Source organism: Schistocerca americana, chromosome 3 (assembly GCF_021461395.2).
Source record: "Schistocerca americana isolate TAMUIC-IGC-003095 chromosome 3, iqSchAmer2.1, whole genome shotgun sequence".
NCBI lineage: Eukaryota > Metazoa > Arthropoda > Insecta > Orthoptera > Acrididae > Schistocerca > Schistocerca americana.
Window position 1 is genome coordinate 782777708 of NC_060121.1, and position 26752 is coordinate 782804459.

Here is a 26752-nt window from a genome sequence, read left to right on the forward strand (position 1 = left end):
TTTTGTAACAATTATGGAGAGAGAAGGAAAGGAAATTATTTGTGAGTCTTTCTGGAATGCTGACAGATTGAGGTAAGCGTGCAAATGCGTAGCATTGTTTTGTGTTACTAAGATTGTAGTAGCAAATCTAAGACAGAAGGGTTGCTATAAAGATTGCTCTGATGGAAAGATGGGATTCCCCGTGGTTAAAGTTATTTCTTTAAGTCATGTTATGTAAACACAATTCCGAGCATTTAGCTGATTTTTAAAGTACTACTCATGAAAGTAGTTTCATTTGAATTTTAGCAGAAATCATTTCTTGCCATTTAAAATTCCTACTCTTCATTCAGTTTATTAAGTACATACGGATATTGCACTTTCTGGTAAGGAAATTTCACTTTTAGTTCTTTAATGTTACTTTGCCGCTGTCTGGTGTGTGCTGCTTTCGAGAAATTTGCAATAATGTCTGTCAAGATTCGAAACTAAACTAAACTCTGCCCGAATAGGCCATGAAGGCCGAACGGTACCGACCGGCCGCCGTGTCATCCTCAGACCACAGGCGTCACTGGATGCGGATATAGAGGGGCATGTGGTCAGCACACCGCTCACCCGGCTGTATGTCAGTTAACGAGACCGGCGCCGCTACTCCTCGGTCAAGAAGCTCCTCAGTGTTCCTCACAATGGCTGAGTGCACCCAACTTGCCAACAGCACTCGGCAGACTGAATGGTTAACTTCCGTGATCTAACGGCAACCGGTGTTACCACACTGCGGCAAGGCCGTTGGCCTCATAAAGACTCAAGGTAAGTGAAAATACAGTTTGTGGTCAGCAATTTCTTTATAAGTTCAGTTGCGCATTTATTTCAGGCGTCAGATTGCATTCAGGGCAGCATTGCATTTTCATAGAAACAGTTGGCTTCAGTTTGTAGACAGTGTTGAGCAAATGGTATTAGTCTTTGTATAATTCGATACAGTCAGAGTTTTGCACAGTACACGAGTTTAAGTAAGGAATTAGTTTGTGTGGTAATCTTTTTAAGAGTGTCTGGTAGACAGTTTTAGGAAGATTGGCTCAGACAGAGAGAAGCTGACAAGCGGTTAAGTTACACATTATGTTTCTGAGTGTATCCCACGATTAAACTGATTCTACAGACAACTAGAAAATGTGCTCTAACATGAAAGTTAAACGTTTCCAGACTCGTATCCACATAAATTTTACTCCTGTATGTTCGACGAACATTTCCTGAATGTTAGTCCATACTTTTTTGTGATATCCTTTGGAGAAACATGTAAGGCTGCTGAAGGTGAACGATGCTCTAGCCACTGTCCGAATTGCTGCTAGATTCGATTCTGCATATCCTGCTAAATTGTCCTATATCCTAGCTCAGGCCGACCGCTGTGGCCGAGCGGTTCTAAGCGCTTCAGTCTGGAACCACGCGGCTGCTACGGTAGCAGGTTCGAATCCTGCCTCGGGTATGGATGTGTGTGATATCCTTAGGTTACTCAGGTTTACATAGTTCTAAGCCTAGGGGACTGATAACCTCAGATGTTAAGTACCATAGTGCTTAGAGCCATTTGAACCATTTTTTTCCTAGCTCAGATTTATCGGGAATCGTTCGCGGAACAAATACGGCTCTAAGTACTATGGGACTTAAATGCTGAGGTCATTAGTCCCCTAGAACTTAGAACTACATAAACCTAACTAACCTAAGGACATCACACACATCCATGTCCGAGGCAGGATTCGAACCTGCGACCGTTGCAGCAGCGCGGTTCCGGACTGAAGCGCCTAGAACCGCTCGGCCACAGCGGCCGGCGCGAAACGAATAGTCTCACATAAGTGGAAGCCAACTTAGACAGTCTTCCTTATGGTGAGAGTAAAACGAGGGGATCCGTGAATTAGAAACCAATATTGATCGATGAAATTCTTCTGTTGCAGAATCCCCGAGCATATTCTACGCACAAACATTGGGACATCCTGGAAAGGAAAGTACGTTTTCCTCAGAAAATCAGTATAGATTTGGGACAAACCCCTCTTGTTAAACACCGCTTGGATACACTAATTATAGGTGAACTTTCGTCTCACCGTATTTCCGAAAAGCTTTGGTGTATAGCATCGACAACTGCCAACCTACATTCTATCAGAGGTGGCATCTTGTGAGATGTGTGGTTGACTTGATGAATTGACTTTATGAATATTTGATTAAGGGAACACTGTGCGCTATACTAGACATGCATTGGAAAACGAAAAAAAGTGGAATGGTCTATGGCATTAATGGCCTGGTGATCCGGCCTATGCTTGATCGCCAAGCTAGCTCAAGTCCTTCCAATTGACGTAATTTCGTTAAATTGCGCGCCTTAGTAGAACAGATTAAATGAAATGATCATGACGACACAAACACTCGATCCCAGAGCGAAGAAAATCAATCTCCCCCGCCCCCTAACGGAAACGAAAGTAACATCGCATGTGCCCCAAGGTAGCGTAACAGGATCTCCATTGTCTCCCAAACACAAAAACGATTCGTAAGGCAGGATCATCAGAGCTACAAGATTGTTCGCTGAGAATGCTGCTGTATAGAGAAAAATATTATCGTTGGACAAAAATTGCATTTGGTGTAATGAATGGCAGCTTTCTTTAAATTTTGGTTAATGCATGGTAACACCCATAACAAAGAAAGCGAAGGCATTGATAGCCAGTCAGGAGATCAGTAGTTTATACCTGCAACACGTCATGTCGTTTAAAAATTTCATAGTATTGCTAGAAAGCAAAGGGTCTGGGAAAGTGCAGAGCATCTGTTTACAAAATGCTACTGAGACCAGTTCCAGACGTACGCTCGTGGGTCTGGGGTCCTTATCAAATAGAAGTCACAGCAAACAGTGAAATTTTCAATCTGCGCTAATATGAACTTCCTTGCAGCTTAAAACATTGCCCTGGACCGAAAGTCAAACTTGGGGCCTTTACCTCTGGACCTTAGCCTTTTGCCAGCAGCTGCTTTGCACGGTTCAGTCATATTAACGTGGCCATCGCCTATATTCGACGTCAACGTGAAATAAGCAAGCACAGATGTTATGAGGCAGCATCAGCATTGGATGGTATATAAAGCATGTCGGGGATCGCGGAAACCAGCGCAATCGTTGTCATAACGCGGAAACGGAGCGATTTAACTGACGTCCAAAAGGGCATGATCATTGGCTTTCGGGCCGAGGGTGAAAGCATTTCCGAAATGGGTAAGTTTGTAAACCGTTCGAGTGCCGCTGTGTTTAAAGCATACCGTAAATGGCAAATGACGCTTTCCAGATCCGGCGCCGAGGTACTTGTGGTGCACCACGGGCCGTAGATGACAGGGGTGAACGACGGCTGAAGTGACACGTACGTGAGAATGGAAGTGCTGCTGACCACCCAGATGAGCCGAGGGGCTACTAATAGTGTCTCCTCAACGAACGTTGGTGCATTGGGCCTCCGCAGCAGGCGCCAGGTTCACACGCCCATATTGTATGGTAACCGTGAACCTAGAAACGACGGAGAGGCTCTGTCCCCGCCGCAGCCTCAGTGGTCCACAATCCACGACGACTACCGCAGTCCACTTCACCCCTCCGCCGCCCCACACCGAACCAAAGGTTATTGTGCAGTTCGGCCCCAGGTGCAGCCCCCAGGGAACGTCTCACACCAGACGAGTGTAACCCCTATGTTTATGTGGTAGAGTAATGGTGGTGTACGTGTAAGTGGAGAACTTGCTTGCGCAGCAATCGCCGTCATAGTGTAGCTAAGGCGAAATAAGGGAACCAGCCCGCATTCGCCGAGGCAGATGGAAAACCGTCTAAAAACCATCCACAGACTGGCCGGCTCACCGGACCTAGACACAAGTCCGCGGGGAGGATTCGTGCCGGGGACCAGGCGCTCCTTACCACTCCGGAAAGCCGCGCGCTAGACCGATCGGCTAACCGGGAGGGCTCACATGCCCATACTGACTGCTGTTCACCGGCGGCGTAGGCTGGAATCTGCAAGGCAGTACCCCAACTGGACGTCCACTGAATGGCGACAGGTGACCTTTCAGATGAACTACGTTTTGTGATCCATCGGATAGATGGCAATTGGCGTGTACGGCGTTAAACGTCTGAAAGCAAACATTGCAACTATCGTCGGAAGGAGCCACGGCTCAGTAAGAAGCGTTATGGCCTCGGGAATGCTTTCGTGGCACTCTCTGGGTGATTGCGTTGTCCTGGAAGGCACAATGGATCAACACAAGTATACATCTATCCTTGGGGCCATGTACTCACGTACATCTACCAGCAAGATAATGCAACGTGTCACACAGCTGGCAGTGTATATCCTTGGTTCGATGAGCAGAAGGATGAGGTTACCGTATTCCACTGGTCACTAACGAGCGAGGTGGCGCAGTGGTTAGCACACTGGACTCGCATTCGGGAGGACGACGGTTCAATCCCGCCTCCGGCCATCCTGATTTAGGTTTTCCGTGATTTCCCTAAATCGTTTCAGGCGAATGCCGAGATGGTTCCTTTGAAAGGGCACGGCCGATTTCCTTCCCAATCCTTCCCTAACCCGAGCTTGCGCTCCGTCTCTAATGACCTCGTTGTCGACGGGACGTTAAACACTAACCACCACCACCACCACCACTGGTCACTAAACGTCCCAGATTTTTAAAGCCCTATCGAGAATTTGTGGCACTTCCCCAATCGGGCTGTTCCTGCCTTAGATCCTCGACCGAGAACCCTAGCACAGCTGACCACGCCACTGCAGTGGGCATGGCGTCACATCCAGTCGGCACCTTCCAGAACCTCACCTACTCTTTTCCTGCACGTCTCGCAGCGTCCGCGTTGCAAAAGCTGGTTACTCAGGCTGTTGACAAGTGGCCACATTAATGTAGTTGCATAATGTAATAACTCTGCAGAGCACGTGCCCGCAAAAAGCAATGATTCCGAGTTCTAGTCTCGATCCAGCTCACAGTTTTGATCTGCCAGGAAGTTTCATGACAGCAGACATCGAACGAATTCAGAGACGCGTAGCTACGACCGTTACAAGTCGATTATAGCCTACATGGAAGTGTAACACATATGTTCAGGAAACTTAAATGGGAGCCTTTGGACGTTGTTCTTGCAGAATCCCGGCCGGCAAATTAGTGGAACTTTATTCGAGGGAAGGCTACGGTACTACAACGAAGCTGGAAGGCTTCATATATCTATCATATATCCGGCGCAGGGATCATTATAATCACATACAGTGATTAGGGTGCTTACGAGGCATGTAGAAAGTTATTGTTCACTCAATAAGTAAATGAAACACGACAGAATTTTCTAATGCACAGAAAAAGAAGAAAATCGTACCGCAAGGATGTATCAAGAGGGACGAACTTACCTTGACATGTGGTTGAATAAGGAGTTAAATGCGAAGCAATATCCTATGTCGGTCAACAGGACTTCGAAGATATCACAGCAGTTCCGCGTCTCGCTACGCCAGTAGCAGGCATTGTGGAAAAACTCCTCGCACTTAGGCATCACCTATTTGAAAGAACACAATCAGCTCACCGTGTACAGTCGTAGCAATGCACAAGCACGACCGTATTTTACGGGCTATTTTTAAGCTATTAAAAAAATTAACACCGACTAAATCTGCTAACTTGTAAAATTCATAGACACACACGGTTCTTATTAATAAAAGAAAATGAAATTCTGTGTGGTTTGGGTGAAGAAATATGATATTTTATCTTGAACAGGTAAAACACAATCTGTCATAAGGTACTGGGTTCTTTAATACAAACAGGAATGCGAAACTTAAGGACGAAAGTAACTGCCAAATAACATAGCTCTATGAAAGTTGTACCACATGCAGGGGTGTACCATAATTAATGGCGTGAACACATACAGTTGAAAGTACACGATACTAGAAGCAAAAAAGTCTCAGTAAACATAGGGTCGAAAACACATACCTAAAGAGCTACGAGAAATTTTTCATCTTCGATACTGTGAAACAAATCTCTTCCACTGCAAGCTCTTTGCTTTCCATATTTTGGGAAGTGATAATATGGACCAAAAGAAGAAAACATGTCCAGTAAACATGTGTTCTAAAATGCCTACCTTAAAAGTTATTACCACTTGATCGTTAGAAGAGTTGTGTTCCAAAGTACCGATGATGAACAAGTGCTGTAGCTCTTAAGGTATGCATTTTAGAGCACATGTTTACTGGACATTTTCTTTTATTGTTTTGGTCCATATTATCACTTTCGTAAATACGGAAAGCAGATAGCTTGCACTAGAAGAGATTTGCTTCACACTATCGAAGATGAAAAATTTCTCGTAGCTCTTAAGGTACGCATTTTCGACCCCATGTTTAATGAGATTTTTTTGCTTCTAGCATCGTGTACTTTCAACTGTGTGCGTTTACGCCATTAATTATGATACACCCTGTGTAGAAAGAACTGCTGCAGTATAGTACAGAAGGTAAGGAACACACAATAAAGAAATGACACTTGTATGCAAAGACAGATTTGCACTTAAGTCACCACGATTGATGGTCCTCTGGACACAACAAAAAGCGCAACATGGCTCTTAATACCCGTGCTGACCACAAGGCTGGTAAGGACTTCTCGTGGCAGGGCGTTCTGTTTCTCCACCAGCATGGATGCCAGCTGCTGGGTGGTCGCTGGTGCATGTGGACGTGCTGCAGTCCGTTTTCTCAATGCATCCCACTCGCGCTCGATGAGATTTAACTCGGGGGAAACGCGCAGGCCAGTCCATTTGCCGATTATCCTCTCGTTCCGAGACTACTCCACCTGCGCCGCTCGATGGTGTCACGCATTAACGTCGATAAAAGTGAAGTCAGGGCTGAGTGCACCCCTGAGAAGACGCGCAGGGAGGAAGACTACAGCATCACAATAATATTGACCGGTGAGCGTTCCGTGTTAAACGATTTGGAGGTCAGAACGCCCGTGCATCTTACGGCTCTTCACATTATAACACCTAGTCTACCAAAACGATCGTGTTCGACAGTGTTTGACGTATCCTCATTAGGAACATTATCGAAGATGATCGTTTTGGTAGTCCACGTGGTATGGTGTGGGGGGGATAATGTTGCTTGGGCGTAGTGATCTCAAAATCCGAGAGAGTTAAATCGAGATTGTGTGGTGAAGGTAGTGGGGGAATCCAACAGAATTTTGCAGTTGCTTCCATGGTTGTATGGGCCTGATGATATTGTGTTACAAGCGAAAGTTGGACTTCTTGTCGGTTCTGACTGAAAATTCTGACTTTGAGACTAGTCAGAGACGTCTTCTGACGTTCTGAATTAATAGGCGCTGTAGGCTCTAAGATATCGAAAAGAACAGCACTTTGTCTGCCCCAGAAAACTGTGCACATTACTTTGCCTGCCGATGCCTGTGACTAGAACTGCTTCTTTGTTGGGTTGAATTTGTATGTTACCACTCCACGTACTGTCTTTGGGATTTCGGCCCGTAGTGGTGACACAATGTCTCGCCTGCGTTGCTGATGGTGGTCAGATTGTTGACTTGAGCCTAGTACTGGTCCAGCAGGTCCCAAGACGAATTTCCATTTAGCGACATTTTTCGTCTTATGTATCCGTGGGACCCATCTAGCACTCACTTAGCGATAACCGAGGATACGTAACGTCTTATCTAAGGCACTGTAGCAGACATTCATCTGTGCACTCACTTCCTTCGTCGTAATCCAGCGGTCATCGATGTGGATCGAGACGCTGTTCGTTATGAAGGAAGGCAGTTGGTAGTCCCCAGCGCATCACACCACTCACCTCTAGATACACTTTTAGAGAGCGTTAATGGATTTCAGTTGGTGCGTTTTGTTCAGCATCGACGAATTCAAGGACCGAGGACACGTCTATGTTTTATACGCACGTGAAAGTCAGAAGCCATCTTAGGATGCTCCCCTACTGCTGCAGTCCGCTGCAGGACAACGTTATATTAGCGGGAGGAATCGTGAATTAGTACTACACCAACACAGTCTTGCTCTAACTCTCAGAGGCAACGTACAAAATAGGAAGCTTTGGTTTCGAAATGAACCTCGTAGAAATGGCCGCACTATTGGTGCTAATCCGTGTTATTCCTTCGACTGTTAATTACAGGATGACACACACGTAAAGTTAAGCCCGAACGACAACGAAGGTTTGTCGCATGCTTATAGCACTTCCACTTCTGCCACAGCTTCCTTCACCAATAATGTCATCAGATTCGAAGGGTTAATAAATATAATTTAATTTATAGACAGGTTTCTGAAGTGAGCCCCCGCTGTCAGCTATAAGACGTTGTTCATTAGGTAATTTCGTTCGTTAATGCGATGTGTGTAAAATTCTCTGTCTTGTAGCAATTGTCTAGACAAATCTTTGTCATAGATATCAAAAAGCGTTTGAGACAAACTGCATCCTTGACGTAAGCTTATACTTGTTATTACTTTGTCAATTTCTTTTTTGGCAATGGTTATTTTGGACTTGTACTTAGTAATTTGAATCACATTGTCTACATTGTATGTCACATGGAGTAATAACGGCGTTATAAATTGAAAAAAGGTACCTCGAATTTTGTACGATACTTTTGCCAGGGTATCTTGTTCTGCTTTGCCACACCAAATGATAATTAAATCAACAGCTGTCTACTACAAAAACAGACAGAGTGAGGGTCTCCCTTGTTATGCACCGACACGAGCTAATATGTGCGTCCTGAGGAGAAGAAATAAAAATAAATGCTCAACGTCCGCTCCACTACGAGTTCATTGGACAGAGAGCAGGACGTGGAGGACGAGATTAGAAATTGACCATGTTATTTCCAAAGGAACCTTCCCCTTATTCATCTTAATCGATTTAAAAAAAACACGGAAATCTGAAAGGGTTGACAGCGCGTCGTAAGCACGACCTGGGCTTAGGGCCATGGCCATAGCTGTACCCGTCCCCCCTCCCCCCTCCCCCCCCCCCCCTCCGCCTCCTCCCCCCGCCAGCTTGCTATACCTGACTTCATACAACACTTAGTATTTGCTAACACATTTTTTATCATTGCCGACTTCAACTGTATCAAACGTTTATCTACGAATGAACGAGCAGCTTAGTTGCTTAGTTATATGTTCCTTAGATCATCTGAACGATTTTTTGTTTAGATGACTGGGAACGAGTCAGTTTACAGTATACATATACATAGTTAGATTCAATGGATGGCCTCATGCTGGCCTGACTGGCAAAGAGGCCTAAATTTAACATTACTGAACATATGGAAACTAGTTTTCGCTGTCTAAAAATTCTTCTATGCAGTAGAAAGAGCTTTCCACAAGACCTGATTATAGGTTACATACAAAACTTGCGTTACTACCAGTCAGACTTTTGTATCATTGGACAAATGATCAAAAATTTTTGTTGGTACCTATTCAATTCCTCTCTGAACCATTGACAGTTTTAATAATGGATAATGAAAAAATCTTCAAATGTGTGTGAAATCTTATGGGACTTAACTGCCAAGGTCATCAGTCCCTAAGCTTACACACTACTTAACCTAAATTACCCCAAGGACGGACAAACACACACACACACACACACACACACACACACACACACACACACACATATATACACATACACATACACATACACACACACACACACACAGGTCATGTTTAGGGTTCCGTAGTTCAATCGGTAAAAACGGAACCCTTATACGACCACTTTGTTGTCTGCCTGTCCGACTATTAAGAATCTCAAGTTCAAATTTATTTCATATTCTTAGACACATGGTTCCTTGTTGATGTAAAAGATTTAAGTTTCTAAGTCAATGGAGTCAAAAGATACCGCTATTTATATCACGCATTTTGATACCCCAAAACTCACTCTTTAGAAACTAAAGAGTACTTCCCGTTAACCTAGAATCATGAAATTTGGTAAGAAGCAAGTTTTCACACTACAATTAAGAGCAAAACCCGAAAATTGTTAATTTGTAATTATATCGCATTAGAAAACGTTTTTTGGCATTTTACATCCAACTTTCTGTCCGTCTGTCGCTTTTACTCATGAATTAGAATGTCAAATGCGAAATTACACATAAAATTTAAAGATGAAGCTCAGAATTAAAATATTCTCCAAAGTCTTGGAATTCCCGGGACTGATATTTTGCCAGTACTGATATCAGTAACAGGCAAAAATAGTCAAGATTCTCGATTCCCGGGATGGATGTAGGCCTACTATGTATACGAGGTATGTACAGGGTGTTCACAGAAAAGTGTCGAATACTTTGTAAGGTGGTAGCATTCATCGAAACAAGAAAAATAAGTCCAATAGACATCGGTCCGGAAACTCATGCTTTCCGGGATACGCAAGTGTATATAGGAAGGACTGCGTGACGCTTGGTTGCGGTTATTTGTACAGTTGTTGCATTGGCGCTCCGTCAAATGTGTCAAATGTCTCACTCACAGTACTCTACCTACTACTAGGTGGTCTGCATTCAGTTGTGTGGTTCGTCGTGTTTGTGTGCCCGATTGTACAGTGCTGTCAACCCTGGGTTCTTATCACGGTGTTTTACCTTCTTCCAAACATTGATTCACGTACTGTTTACTGTTATACTGATCTTTGTACGTACAGATGGTGTAGTACACTTACATTTTGTAAGAAATGGAAACCTACTGCTCGACAAGTCAAATGGCGGATATTACGTATATTGTGCTATGCTTTAGCAAGCCCGTGCCCTCTACACTGAAAATATTCACAGCGCAGAGTGCCCTCTGATGAGCGGTTCGCCAGACCTTTCCAGCGTTGAGGGACACAGGTACCCTTGCATTTCGGATGACTGTGGGAGGCCCCGCACAGTGCGCATGCCTGACATGGACGACCGTGTGTTACGATCAGTGGAAGAAACCCCTGGGACCATTGTGCTACGATTAGCAGCAGCACGAGGCGTGTCTCATTCTCTTATCTGAGGGGTACTTCACGAACAACTGCTGTACCCATTTCATCTACAGCGCATTCAGGCCCTAAGACCACCGGATCATGATAGCAGACGGCGGTTCTGTCAGTAGCTGTTGCAGAAATGTGCCGCAAATCCACTGTTCACATTCAAGATTTTATTTACCGATGAGGTCGGTTCACATGAGCTGGTATTGTGAATTTTCGTAACTAGCATGTATGGGCAGATACGAATCCACAAGCAATTCAGGAAAGGGGAAATGAACACCGATTCTCAATCAACGTATGGGCAGGCGTACTTGGTGGCAGATTAATAAGGTCTAATGCGCTACCACAAAGGTTAACTGGGGCGCATTATGTTGACTTTCTCGTTAATGTATTGCCTATCTTGATGGCGGCTGTGCCATTGCAGCAACGAATACAAATGTAGTTCACGCAAGATGGCGCACCAGCACACTTTCGTCACAATGTGCGCGAACATCTGACGCAGTCACTTCAGGACAGCTTGATTTATTGGGAAAGGGAGGGGAGGGGGGCACACCTCGGCCTGCTCGTTCCCCAGACATCAATCCCTTAGACTTTTGGTTATGGGGACACTTCAACGAATTCCTGTTGATCCACATGGACAGGCGACATCGGGTCGTTAGGTAGTTGACAATATCAATGAAATTTTCGAACAGTCGTGTAACTGAGATGTTATTTTAATTTATTTTGAAGGCTACCAGTTTCGGCATTTCTCTACGCCTTCTTCAGGCCCAACATGCATCTCCCCAAACAAACAATAGTGTCATACAGTGCCATGAGTCCCTGGATGTCGTGAATTCAATCGTTTCATTAGTGTTTCATTCGAATACTTGAATTGCTACACTATTGGCTATTAAAATTGCTACACCACGAAGATGACGTGCTACAGACCCGAAATTTAACCGACAGGAAGAAGATGCTGTAATATGCAAACTATTAGCTTTTCAGACCACCCACACAAGGTTGGCGCCGGTGGCGACACCTAAAACATGCAGACATGACGAAAGTTTCCAACCGATTTCTCATACACAAACAGCAGTTGACTAGCGTTGCCTGGTGAAACGTTGTTGTGATGCCTCGTGTAAGGAGGAGAAATGCGTACCATCACGTTTCCGACTTTGATAAAGGTCGGATTGTAGCCTATCGCGATTGCGGTTTATCGTATCGTGACATTGCTGCTCGCGATGGTCGAGATCCAATTACTGTTAGCACAATATGGAATCGGTGGGTTCAGGAGGGTAATACGGAGCGCCGTGCTGGATCCCAACGGCCTCGTATCACCAGCAGTCGAGATGACAGGCATCTTATCCGCATGGCTGTAACGGATCGTGCAGTCACGTCTCGATCCCTGAGTCAACAGATGGGGACGTTTGCAAGACAACAACCATCTGCACCAACAATTCGACGACGTTTGGAGCAGCATGGACTATCAGCTCGGAGACCATGGCTGCGGTTACCATTGACGCTGCATCACACGTGCTGGGTTAGCCGAACGGTCTGAGGCGCTGCAGTCATGGACTGTGCGGCTGGTTCCGGTGGAGGTTCGAGTCGTCCTTCGGACATGGGTGTGTGTGTTTGTCCTTAGGATAATTTAGGTTAAGTGGTGCGTAAGCTTAGGGACTGATGACCTTAGCAGTTAACTGCCATTAGATTTCACACACATTTGCTGCATCTCAGACAGGAGCGCCTGCGATGGTGTACCCAACGACGAACCAGGGTGCACGAGTGGCAAATCGTCATTTTTTCGGATGAATCCAGGTTCTGTTTACAACATCATTATGGTCGCATCCGTGTTGGGCGACATCGCGGTGAACGCACATTGGAAGCGTGTATTCGTCATCGCTAAACTGGCGTATCACCCGGCGTGGTAGTATGGGGTGCCTTTGGTTACACGTCTCGGTCACCTCTTGTTCGCATTGACGGCACTTTGAACAGTGGACGTTACATTTCAGATGTGTTAGGACCCGTAGCTCTACCCTTCATTCGATCCCTGTGAAACCCTACATTCAAGCCGGATAATGCACGACCGCATGTTGCAGGTCCTGCACGGGCCTTTCTGGATACAGAAAATGTTCGACTGCTGCCCTGGCCAGCACGTTCTCCAGATTTCTCACCAATTGAAAACGTCTGGTCAATGGTGGCCGAGCAACTGGCTCGTCACAATAAGCCAGTCACTACTCTTGATGAACTGTGGTATCGTGTTGAAGCTGCATGAGCAGCTGTACCTGTAACCGCCATCCAAGCTCTGTTTGAAAAAATGCCCAGGCGTATCAAGGCCGTTATTACGGCCAGAGGTGGTTGTTCTGGGTATTGATTTCTCAGGATCCATGCACCCAAATTGCGTGAAAATGTATCACATGTCAGTTCTAGTGTAATATATTTGTCCAATGAATACCCGTTTATCGTCTGCATTTCTTCTTGGTGTAGCAATTTTAATGGCCAGTAGTGTATCAAGTCTTCGAACGAAGCACTAGTGAAACGATTGAATTCATGACATTCAGTGATTTATGGCACTATATCGTATATTTGGAGAGATGCATATGGGGCTTGAAGATGATATACTGAAATGCTGAATCTGGTAGCCTTCAGAATAAAATAAAATAACATCTTAGTTAAGGCTGTTGAAGGATTTCATTGATAGTGACAATCTTCAAGGAATTGGTCTACGCCACGCCAATCAGTAATGTGCGGACACCACAGAGTCACGTCTTCAATGAGTACCATCACGTGCAGCAACAGCCGGGTATACTTCAAAGGGTGGGTCATTCCTCACACCAGAGGGGTGCATTGTTATGAATGGACGCCACGTAGAACCCCTGTAAACACCCGTTTATCACAGAAAGTATTCACTTCCGGATCCATGAAAATATGCATTTCCGAAACGATACTCATAGGACTTAGTTTCTCTGTTTCGATAATAACTACCACCTGTCAAAGTATCCGACACTTTTTTGAACATTCTGTGTAATTAAGTTCGTACGGAACCTTCAGACTGCGATTTCTATTCGCACTTGGCCAAGTTTTCTTCTAGTGTTGCAGGTACAGGCATCGATATTCTTATCAAATTTTGATGAAATATGTAAGACTAATTACACTGCAAAGACACAGTTGCAATGCCTAGCTCCTTGAAGAGTACCTGCAGGATGACTGCGGGTGAACTTCGCATGTTATTTCTTTTCAGGTGCAAGTAATAACCACGAAAGCGTCATGGGGATGGCCAGCTAACTCCAGTGGCGAACGCTGCAGGAGAGGCGTTCTGAATCACGGTGTGAATTACTGTTAAAATTCTGGGAGGTTACATTCCTACAAGATACAACCGATATATTGCTTCATGCTACATATACCTCTCGAAAAGACCGTGAAGGCAAAATTAGAGACATTCGAGCTCACACGGAAGCTTACAGGTATCGTTCTTCCCGTGAACTATTTGCTGCTGATACAGGAAAAGCGGGAAATGACAGTCCTGCACAAGGTTCCCTCCACCACACACAGTAAGGTGGCTTGCAGACTATAAATGTAAATGTTATTCTCATTATTTTGTGCGATCAATATTTTCTTTCTAAGTGATAATTGTTATAATTCATTGAAAATATCCAAAATGTACTAGGAGGTTGTCTTATTTGCTTTCGAGACTAGCAATTATACGAAGAGAAAAAATTGCTGAAGTTAATTGTCTGAGTAGCTCAGTAGTATGTTTCTTCCAGAACAAATTTTCATAAGTACGTATACTCAAAAATTTGGATATTCTACCCTTATTTACTGACTGTTGCTCGCATACTACATCAGTTGTCGGTATTGCTATCTGTTGTAGAGGACTGAATATAGTGAGTTTTCTCAAAATTAAGGAAGAGTCTATTAAAATCACTCAGTAATTGACTGATAATTTCTTCTGTTATCTCTAACGGGATACATTGTAACACCAGTATTGTCTGCAAAAACTACCAGTTCTGCTTCATTAATGTTATGTGGAAGGACATTTGGTGTTTCTAAAATGTGGCAACGGCCTTGCCGTAGTGGCTACACCGGTTCCCGTGAGATCACCGAAGTTAAGCGCTGTCGGGCGTGGCCGGCACTTGGATGGGTGACCATCCAGGCCGCCATGCGCTGTTGCCATTTTTCGGGGTGCACTCAGTCTCGTGATGCCAATTGAGGAGCTACTCGACCGAATAGTAGCGGCTTCGGTCAAGAATACCATCATAACGACCGGGAGAGCGGTGTGCTGACCCCAAGCCCCTCCTATCCGCATCCTCCACTGAGGATGACACGGCGGTCGGATGGTCCCGGTAGGCCACTCGTGGCCTGAAGACGGAGTGCTTCGTGTTTCTAAAAGGCATGTAAGAAATTAGAGGGCTGGTAGAGTGGGTCATAAAAAGCAACTTTGGCCTAGCAACTAATGTCCGCATTGTTAGGCGCCACTTAAGTGTCGCACGCGGCCACAAAGGTAGGCATACAATCCGCCATCCGAGTTGACATGGTAGCAGATCTACAAGGCAACGTTTTCAACTTCCGCGTGACATCAAGGAAAAAGAGAGGTGGGGCTGAAGTTTCATAACCTTTCTTTGCAAACATTTATAAAAACTGCTCGAAATTACTCCCTTCTGCTTTAACGCACACCGTGCAAAGGCGCCTGAGTGATTGTAGTAACCTTTGAACCTGGCAAGGTGGGGTTGCATCACAGGCTGCCATAATTCGCGCTACCAGCTCTTCATCCTTCTCGAAAAGTGTTTTTCAACAGATCTCAGGTGTCCACAGATGAGCAAATCAAGGGGTGTCAACGTGGCCCAAATGATTTCGCAGCACGTGAGCGCACTGCACAGAAACACCATCATGTTGGTACCACATGCGCTGTCGCACGTTGAGGGGGACATTTTCTAATATCTCTGGTAGTGTTTCCCTTAAGAAGATTAGATAACTGTTTACGTTTAGTCGTCCGGGGAGCATCTATGGACCAATCAGATTATCACCTACCAAACCAACCCAAACACTGACATCGAAGCGCTCTTGTACGAACAAAGATGGCGCACAGACTTCCCTGTGTCCACGCGTGCTGAATGTGGCTTTTAAACACGACTTCCCTTTAAAGAATGCCTCATCTGTAGAAAGTACAAAGTGTGGAAATTCAGGTTGAATGGCACACTCGAAGCCACTGGCAGAAGTCACTGCGACGCGAAAAATCTTTTGGATTAAGGGCTTAAACTCCTGAAGGCGGTAAGGCTGCAAATTATCTTCATTCCAGGCACATCAGTCCGTGGAATGTCATACACCCATTTCTCGAGCAACACTCCGCGAGCTTGTTGAGGGCACGTTTTGCATCAGTGCTACGAAATCCTCTTCGAATTCTTGTTACGAAGAATGAGTTAACGACCACTTTCGTCTGGCCTTTGCACCTGTGTCACAAAATGAATGCATCGGATTTCGATGGGGTAGGCCTTAAATACACATACGCCATCACGATACCTTGTTAGTGGACAACTCACCTCAAGTACACCTCGTACACCCAAACCTCCAGATGTCAGACACCCATATCGGTACCAAACGTTGTGTGTCGATAGAGTATCAACCAAAACACCTATTTCGTTTGTGCTGTGTGAGTCGTCCTGTAGAAGATGTGTGAACGGTAATTAAAAGTGACAGTAGAACAACGGAGTATACGCGAACTATATCTGTGACGTCTGAATTGAAGATCTCTGGTAGGTGAATTGGTAGGGCGTCAGATTGTCGTGCTAAAGGTGCGGAGTTCGAAACCTATCTATACAAATGTACTCTATAGGTTTGCTACCTTCAACTGACGAAGCGAAAGCAGACTGCCAAAAGAACGTTTCTACAAACTGTGAAACGTCCTTTTACAAGGCAGAAAAATGTTCTCTCATACAACAATTTCACGCGTAATCTTTTAAAAAAAGATCGCCGTCGGTGGATTTAGAACTCGCGAGTTTTGGTACAACGATCTGACGCTCTACCAACTCACCTACCAGAGATTTTCACATTCAGAGCTCACTGATACGGTCTGCCTATACTCCGTAGTTCTGGCGTTACTTTTAATTACCATTTACGCATCTTCTACTGGACGACAGCACGCAGCACATACAAAATCGGTGTTTTGGTGTCTTGGTTGATACTCTATCGACACACAATGTTTGGTACCGATCTGACTGACTGACATCTGGAGGTTGGGTGTTAGGGACGGGTGGATGGCGGTGGATGTGCGTGAATCAGGCTCTCGACGATTCGGAAACCGCTGAACAGCAGTGATAGCATTTCCATCCGCAACTCTGTAAGCATAGTGCGTGTCTGCCCTTTCCTCGAAAGAAAAGCGTTCTGCGACACAAAGTGTTCCCATTTGTTGACATACTGACGCAGGGTGAACCAGACTCTACAGTGTGGCATCGTATCAACCAGGCATTTGCATTGCCAAACGCAACGCTTTCGTGTCCCAGCAAATCCCGCAACTCCGTTGTGTTGTCCCGCTCGGAATATATGGCTACTATGTCTACTCGGATGGCGGGTTGTGTGCCTACCTCCGCAGTGGCGTACGACACTGTTAAATCGCGCCTAGCTCCGAACGCTAAACAATGTAGATTATTGATTGCTACGTGAAAGTTGTTTGTTAAGAACCACTCCACCAGCCCTCTCATTTTTTACAATCATTTTAGAAACACCCTGTATAAAGAAAAGGAGTGGACCCAAAACTGAACCCTACTGGACTTCCTTCGAGGCTGTAAGTTCCTCTTCTTGCAACACTGTTTTAATTACTTAGCAAAACTTTCTGGTTTCTGTTTGTTAAGTATAATCCAAACCAGCTGTCTGTAAAGCCATCAATTTCATAAACTGAAGTGTTTCTAACTGTGAGTGAGTGATCTACGTCCTACACTATGAAACGCCTTGAACAGGACACAAAAAAAACCAATTGGCGATGTTTTACAATTTAAGGCTTATAATATTTGATGAGTGAATGTGTAAATAGCTTTCTCAGTCGGACATTGCTTCTGGAATCCAAAATGTTATGTGCGAGGTACATTTTGTGATATTACTCTCGAGCAGTGGCGGCTCGTAGATATACATTATGGATGTTCACCAATTTTTAACTACAGATAAATATAGGAGTGCGAAATTAATAGCAACTGTTGTATAAAAGTTATTAACATATTTATACAAGTTCAGCTGCTGCCAATAATAATAATAATAATAATAATAATAATAATAATAATAAAAAGATCCCAATACCACAACAGATAAATGCAGACTTTGCAAACAACAAACAGAAACAGTAGATCACATCACAAGCGGGTGTACAATACTAGCAAATACAGAATACCCCAGAAGACATGACAATGTAGCAAAAATAATACATCAACAGCTTGCCTTACAACATAAACTTATAAAACAACACGTTCCCACATACAAGTATGCACCACAAAATGTACTGGAGAATGATAAATACAAATTATACTGAAACAGAACCATTACAACAGATAAAACAACACCACATAACAAACCTGACATCATACTCATCAATAAAAAGAAGGAATTAACACAACTAATCGAAATATCCATAACCAATACAACAAATATACAAAAGAAAACAGGAGAAAAAAATTGAAAACTACATCCAACTGGCTGAGGAAGTCAAGGACATGTGGCATCAGGATAAAGTTGACATTATACCAATTATACTATCAACTACAGGAGTCATACCACACAATATCCACCAGTACATCAATGCAATACAGCTACATCCAAACTTGTATATACAACTACAGAAATCCGTAATTATTTATACATGTTCAATTACCCGAAAGTTCCTAAATGCAATATAACATATACTGTACAGTTAAAAGGAAGTCACGCTTGATCAAGGTCCCCGTCACTTTCCATTTTTGACCAGACATAACGTCTGAGAAAAGAAAGAAATAATAATAATATACATAACTTGTCTGAAAAGAGAAAGAACTGTTTGTGAAATTTTGTTGTTTTGTACATAATTAAGTAAAGTTTACGACAAGAACGAAATAATGTTTAAGCAGTTTTGTGTAAGTGGGAGTTTTCGTACATTTTAATTTTTCGGACAAATCTACAAGATCCCTAATTCATGTATTAGTTAACGAATTAACTTCCGGGTTGAAAATCATTGTTACGTTGCACCCACACAACCACTTACGCTTGTTATACATTTCCTTGTTAAATGTTTGCTTGTAGTCATGCTTATTTGATTTTGTCACTTAGACAACGGATCTCGTCTGGGAGGCCTACTTTCTTTGCGGCTAATTTTTCCTGGTAATTTTCTTTTTTGTTAGCCCTTAATACAGGTTCAATAGAGTTCATGTCGACACTGCACAGGAAATCCGATTCCTGCACAGTAAACAACCAGCTCCAAACACAAATCGCCGTTTGTGGAAATTATTAAATTCAAGTAGTACTATCTACCAACAATACAATACTAGAATACAAATGAAGCTGAGAGCCATAAGGACCTAAGGACCAAAAGCACACCGTCTTCGACCCCCCACCCCCCAGCCACCCACCCTCCCAGCCCCTGCATGTAATTGAATATCAGAGAAACCAGTGAGAGAGCCTTTCGTGAATGTTCAGATATACATACACTGTTGGCCTACAGTACAGATAAATCTGACACACCATAAGATCAAATGCTGTCAAAAGCATGAATAAATGCTATAGTCTCACAATCGGCAATGATATGCTTTACGGTTCTCAGCGTCTCAAATGGATTACTATATGATAAAATACAAAACTTAATGTACTATATCCTCATTCAGAATCCCACAAAATAGGTTTTTGTGTCAGTACAACTATAATATGTACTGATGACCGACCTAATTTTACTGTGTAGTGAGTGAATTGGCATATCTAAGGAGTGTGCTAAAGCTTGGCAGGATTTATGCCAAGTGAATGTGGATAAATGTCTGCTGCAATGTGCAACCACCTGGTGGAAATGACACAAACTTGTAGTTGGGTGGTAAGGGCTAGCAGTGCACGCCGCGAACAGTGCACATTGTTGATCAAATCAGTAAGTACAGGGTGTTTCAAAAATAACCGGTATATTTGAAACGGCAATAGAAACTAAACGAGCAGCGATAGAAATACACCGTTTGTTGCAATATGCTTGGGACAACAGTACATTTACAGGCAGACAAACTTTCGAAATTACAGTAGTTACAATTTTCAACAACAGATGGCGCTGCGGTCTGGGAAACTCTATAGTACGATATTTTCCACATATCCACCGTGCGTAGCAATAATATGGCGTAGTCTCTGAATGAAATTACCCGAAACCTTTGACAACGTGTCTGGCGGAATGGCTTCACATGCAGATGAGATGTACTGCTTCAGCTGTTCAATTGTTTCTGGATTCTGGCGGTACACCACACACTTTCAAGTGTCCCCACAGAAAGAAGTCACAGGGGTTCATGTCTGGCGAATAGGGAGGCCAATCCACGCCGCCTCCTGTATGTTTCGGATAGCCCAAAGCAATCACACGATCATCGAAATATTCATTCAGGAAATTAAAGACGTCGGCCGTGCGATGTGGCCGGGCACCATCTTGCATAAACCACGAGGTGTTCGCAGTGTCGTCTAAGGCAGTTTGTACCGCCACAAATTCACGAAGAATGTCCAGATAGCGTGATGCAGTAATCGTTTCGGATCTGAAAAATGGGCCAATGATTCCTTTGGAATAAATGGCGGCCCAGACCAGTACTTTTTGAGGATGCAGGGACGATGGGACTGCAACATGGGGCTTTTCGGTTCCCCATAAGCGCCAGTTCTGTTTATTGACGAAGCCGTCGCAGGTAAAAATAAGCTTCGTCTGTAAACCAAATGCTGCCCACATGCATATCGCCATCATCAATCCTGTGCACTATATCGTTAGCGAATGTCTCTCGTGCAGCAATGGTAGCGGCGCTGAGGGGTGGCCGCGTTTGAATTTTGTATGGATAGAGGTGTAAACTCTGGCGCATGAGACGATACGTGGACGTTGGCGTCATTTGGACTGCAGCTGCAACACGGCGAACGGAAACCCGAGGCCGCTGTTGGATCACCTGCTGCACTAGCTGCGCGTTGCCCTCTGTGGTTGCCGTACGCGGTCGCCCTACCTTTCCAGCACGTTCATCCGTCACGTTCCCAATCCGTTGAAATTTTTCAAACAGATCCTTTATTGTATCGCTTTTCGGTCCTTTGGTTACATTAAACCTCCGTTGAAAACTTCGTCTTGTTGCAACATCACTGTGTTCTAGGCGGTGGAATTCCAACACCAGAAAAATCCTCTGTTCTAAGGAATAAACCATGTTGTCTACAGCACACTTGCACGTTGTGAACAGCACACGCTTACAGCAGAAAGACGACGTACAGAATGGCGCACCCACAGACTGCGTTGTCTTCTATATATTTCACATCACTTGCAGCGCCATCTGTTGTTGAAAATTGTAACTACTGTAATTTCGAAAGTTTGTCCGCCTGAAAATGTACTGTTGTCCCAAGCATATTGCAACAAACGGTGTAATTCTATCGCTGCTCGTTTAGTTTTTATTGCCGTTTCAAACATACCGGTCATTTTTGAAACACCCTGTATTTGGCCCCTTGGCAATTACATCACGCCAGCTGCGCAAGCGCAGAAGCTCCTTAGAACGGGCACAAGTGGAGGTGTGTTCACGACCCTGATGCTAATTTTCACTGAGTCTAGAGGAGCAATGTTGCACAGCGCGGTAGATGATGATGATGATGATGATGGTGTTTTGTTTGCGGGGCGCTCAACTGCGCCGTTATCAGCGCCCGTACAACTTCCCGACCTTTCCCCAGTCCAGACTCGCCACATTCGTGAATGATGATGAAATGATGAGGACAACACAAACACCCAGTCACCTCGAGGCAGGTGAAAATCCCTGACCCCGCCGGGAATAGAACCTGGGACCCCGTTCTCGGGAAGCGAGAACGCGACCTCGAGACCACGAGCTGCGGACAGCGCAGTAGAGTCATTGCCGCGGATTTCAGATTACCACATTCACATTACGTTTAACCAATAAATCCGAAATGTGTTAAAAGTTAGGGTGTTCACGTGCTCTTGTGCTCTTACACAACAGCCGCCGCTGCTCTCTCGTAGATTACTTTTTTTAAATACACTCCTGGAAATTGAAATAAGAACACCGTGAATTCATTGTCCCAGGAAGGGGAAACTTTATTGACACATTCCTGGGGTCAGATACATCACATGATCACACTGACAGAACCACAGGCACATAGACACAGGCAACAGAGCATGCACAATGTCGGCACTAGTACAGTGTATATCCACCTTTCGCAGCAATGCAGGCTGCTATTCTCCCATGGAGACGATCGTAGAGATGCTGGATGTAATCCTGTGGAACGGCTTGCCATGCCATTTCCACCTGGCTCCTCAGTTGGACCAGCGTTCGTGCTGGACGTGCAGACCGCGTGAGACGACGCTTCATCCAGTCCCAAACATGCTCAATGGGGGACAGATCCGGAGATCTTGCTGGCCAGGGTAGTTGACTTACACCTTCTAGAGCACGTTGGGTGGCACGGGATACATGCGGACGTGCATTGTTCTGTTGGAACAGCAAGTTCCCTTGCCGGTCTAGGAATGGTAGAACGATGGGTTCGATGACGGTTTGGATGTACCGTGCACTATTCAGTGTCCCCTCGACGATCACCAGTGTAGGAGATCGCTCCCCACACCATGATGCCGGGTGTTGGCCCTGTGTGCCTCGGTCGTATGCAGTCCTGATTGTGGCGCTCACCTGCACGGCGCCAAACACGCATACGACCATCATTGGCACCAAGGCAGAAGCGACTCTCATCGCTGAAGACGACACGTCTCCATTCGTCCCTCCATTCACGCCTGTCGCGACACCACTGGAGGCGGGCTGCACGATGTTGGGGCGTGAGCGGAAGACGGCCTAACGGTGAGCGGGACCGTAGCCCAGCTTCATGGAGACGGTTGCGAATGGTCCTCGCCGATACCCCAGGAGCAACAGTGTCCCTAATTTGCTGGGAAGTGGCGGTGCGGTCCCCTACGGCACTGCGTAGGATCCTACGGTCTTGGCGTGCATCCGTGCGTCGCTGCGGTCCGGTCCCAGGTCGACGGGCACGTGCACCTTCCGCCGACCACTGGCGACAACATCGATGTACTGTGGAGACCTCACGCCCCATGTGTTGAGCAATTCGGCGGTACGTCCACCCGGCCTCCCGCATGCCCACTATACGCCCTCGCTCAAAGTCCGTCAACTGCACATACGGTTCACGTCCACGCTGTCGCGGCATGTTACCAGTGTTAAAGACTGCGATGGAGCTCCGTATGCCACGGCAAACTGGCTGACACTGACGGCGGCGGTGCACAAATGCTGCGCAGCTAGCGCCATACGACGGCCAACACCGCGGTTCCTGGTGTGTCCGCTGTGCCGTGCGTGTGATCATTGCTTGTACAGCCCTCTCGCAGTGTCCGGAGCAAGTATGGTGGGTCTGACACACCGGTGTCAATGTGTTCTTTTTTCCATTTCCAGGAGTGTACTTTGGAAAAAGACGTCATTAAGAGAAATGGAAGATAATCGCAGCTAGAGTGCTGAAACGCTCAGTGTCTGACCGGTCACGGCTCGCCTGTTGACGGGGGGACCGAGCAGCTCGTGTCCAGCCCCACACGACTCGGCTCGGTCACGCACTCGCCCTGCAATACAATCGCAGATAGAAGACGAGTCTCATTTCCAAACAAAAGAGATATTTTTCCTTTCATTTATACGAAACATTAAATAAGTGCTTTCCCTGCAATCTAGAAGACAACCATCTTCATAAAGAAAGCATACAAAGAACATTAAACATTTACAGACGTAACTTGTCATACGTTTCAATTGTTTGCAACATAAACAAAATTATAGTTATTGTTGATCAGCCGGAAATCACTAACGCGTTCCGGATTTAATTGGCTGCGGCAATTTGTTAGTAACATGCCGGCTTTACTAAAGCACCTTTCACTAGGAGGGCTTGTTGCTGGGATACCTAAAATACGTCTTGCAACTGCAGCCAAACCTGGCAGATCTGTTTCATGTCTGCTCCACCACTTAAAATATCATCTCCGGGGTGCATTAAAATGTACAGATCTACTTCCTCTGCTGCGGATGATCTGTTGTTCCTCCATTCCTTGAAACGAGCTCTCTTTCTGGGTGGTGATGACACAGTACTTGAAGGATCTATTATAATAAACAAAAGAGACAAGTAATACAGAACTGATATGGAAATCATCGAAACATTCCCGTAAGAGACCGATGACCTCGCTGTTTGGTCTCTCCCCCCAAACACCCCGACCCCCGTTCCCGTAAAAACGTGATGTTTTACGTTAATGAAATATTATACGAGTCACAACATTCCCGTTTCTCTATAATACACTTTCCACTAACTGTGCAAAACCGATTATGTTAATGATTGAATGTTGTACCTGCGTACGTAGCACACATTTGTCGCACATTGTTAAGAACTTCCTGCTTTTCACTTATTTCAAGCATATTAAGATAACGGAAGGACGGCCAAAGAAACGATCTTTGAGAGGTTTCTTGCAACTGTGTTTCTTTAAATGAGTGGTTCCCGACTGGAAAAACAATAAAGTGGAGCAGTTTATGCACGATACGTACCCAGTAGACGCAATGTTTTCATCTACAACCAACAGAAATGTACTCCATACTTGGCTTTTTAGACCTTCCCGTTTCTTTAATGTGTAAACATTGGTTTCAATCTTACGTCTTACTACACTGGCTTCCTCGCGCTGCATGATTACAGAGAGAGACACACCATAAATAAGAAGCCCGTACTGGCTGCAGTGTCACACGGATAGTAACATGTGTAATGTGTTTGAAGTTACGTGCTACGTATTCGGTCACGTCCTCTATGCTCGGTCACAACAACTAGTGCGGGTAGCCTATTCAGTTAGGGTGTGCTCGCCCCACCTCGTATTTTGTGCTCGCTTACTCGGTCATGCACGACTCTAATCGCAGCCTTACTCACGTCCAGACCTGTGCATTGTCACTGACAGCAAGCAGAGAGCGTACCTGCTTCATGACGTCGGAGAAGTTGACGTGTGACAGCGTGTCGAGGGCGCGGTAATTAGCGAGGTCTTTGGGGGTGAACAGGTCGAAGTCGGCCCACTCCATCTGCGCCAGCGATGTCACCAGGCTGCGGAACACGGCGCGCGTGTCGGCGTCCAGCTCTGATAGCTGCCTGCAACAGTGGCGCCCTCTTCCGCCAACGCTCTGACAGTGAGACAGTTAATAAACCAGATGGCGCTCAACAACGTCAGTAATCGTAGTATTCATTCCACTCCATCTTTGGCTGATTGATACAGCGACCAGTTTTCATTGTTATATATTGAAAATAGAACCGCCACGGTTGCAACGTTATTTTTATTTAAAAATAACGCGTTTCGCCGCGGTTAGGCATCATCACATTATGTAAAATTGTCAAATGAAGTTCACTGCACCTTCTACCTAAGCTGTACATTATCCGCATACACATAAACCATGTGGATGAAAGTACTGTCGTAGGAATAACTAAAAGGAACTGCCGGAACCTTTGAACTGTTACAGCATCAATTAGTGCGTGGCATAGAGCCAAGCGTACATGTTGGCCTGGATGCCAAACAGCGGGGGCGGGGGGGCGAGGGAGGGGAGGAGGGGGGAGTGTGGGCGGAGGGGGGAGGGGGGAGGGGGGATGGGAGGAGGGGCGGAGGAGGGGGAGGGGTGCCGACGATACTGTACAATATGTGCATAAGGAAACATCAATAAGTCCAGCTTCCAGCGCTGCTGTGTTGCAACATTTTACTTGGTCACCTCAAAAACCTTCGAAGCAGTGTTCACATGAAAGTAATGTAATTCGATCAAGCGTACGATGAATACTGAAGGCTGCGAAGTGGAAAGTGTAAATTCCAGGATCGCTCTACGCAAGGAATGCGGATGACCCGGATCGAAGGCTGGACTATGCAAGTGGTCTGGTCGCGAGGATGAGCGGTTTGCACGGATGGTTATCTGGTCTGACGAGGTGCAATTCAAACTGAACGGTACTGTAAGCCGCCACAACTGCGTGTACTGGGCTCCTGAAAATCCTCACGTGCACGTGGACAAACATGTTAATCTACCGGGTGTTAATGTGTGGTGTGGTCTGTCATCGCGCCCTTTGACTGGCTCATTCTTTTTGAAGGTACCGTGACTGCTGAGATGTTTCTTCAAATGCTGCAATCATAGATTTTATCTGTCATCCGAGAGATGTAAGAGCCTACTTGGATCAAAATCTGCCTGGACGATGGATAGGTCGAAAGACGAGCTGTTGAGTACCCACCACGGTCTCCAGACCTTACACCTCTTGACTTCTATCGATGGTGCACCTGGAAAAATGAAATTTATCATCAGACTCCAGCTACACTGAACGAGCTACGAGAAACCATCGAGGCGTTCTGTGTGGCTATCACACCGGCAACACTGACACCCGTTATTCAGTCAATAGTTCGCCGGCATCTATGTTGTTTGGCTGCTAATGGGGGTAAGTTTGAACACGTAAAATAACCTTCCCCCCGTGCAAGAATTGTAATGGTATGTCATTTTGTTCCATTAATGTTGACTATAAAAAGTGTCTACATTTTTTCGACCCCTCTTTATAGGATACAGGAAAAGAAACATCATCATCTCTCTTTCTGAAATGGCCGCTAAGGAATATTTTAAATCTTCAACAGATGGTTCAATGCAAACGTTTAATCACTAAACTTCTGACAAGACTAGTACATCCAAGCCAGCATTCCTCATAGAACTCTGTAACCTATAAAAAGTACT

The 26752-nt window shown here is 45.2% G+C and overlaps 1 protein-coding gene and 1 pseudogene across 1 annotated transcript in view; one reads left to right on the top strand and one right to left on the bottom strand.

Moving 5' to 3' along the window:
- The window catches only part of LOC124606402 (pickpocket protein 19-like), a 94430-nt gene that overhangs the window by 61544 nt on the left and 6134 nt on the right, over nt 1–26752 (bottom strand). Inside the window, exons 2-3 of the mRNA XM_047138382.1 lie at nt 24983–25151; nt 5349–5491 (exon numbers count right to left, since the gene is read on the bottom strand). Of these exons, the coding sequence (XP_046994338.1) occupies nt 5349–5491; nt 24983–25151 (312 nt within the window). The remainder of the gene's footprint in view (nt 1–5348; nt 5492–24982; nt 25152–26752) is intronic.
- On the top strand, nt 14912–15029 carry LOC124608592 (annotated as a pseudogene).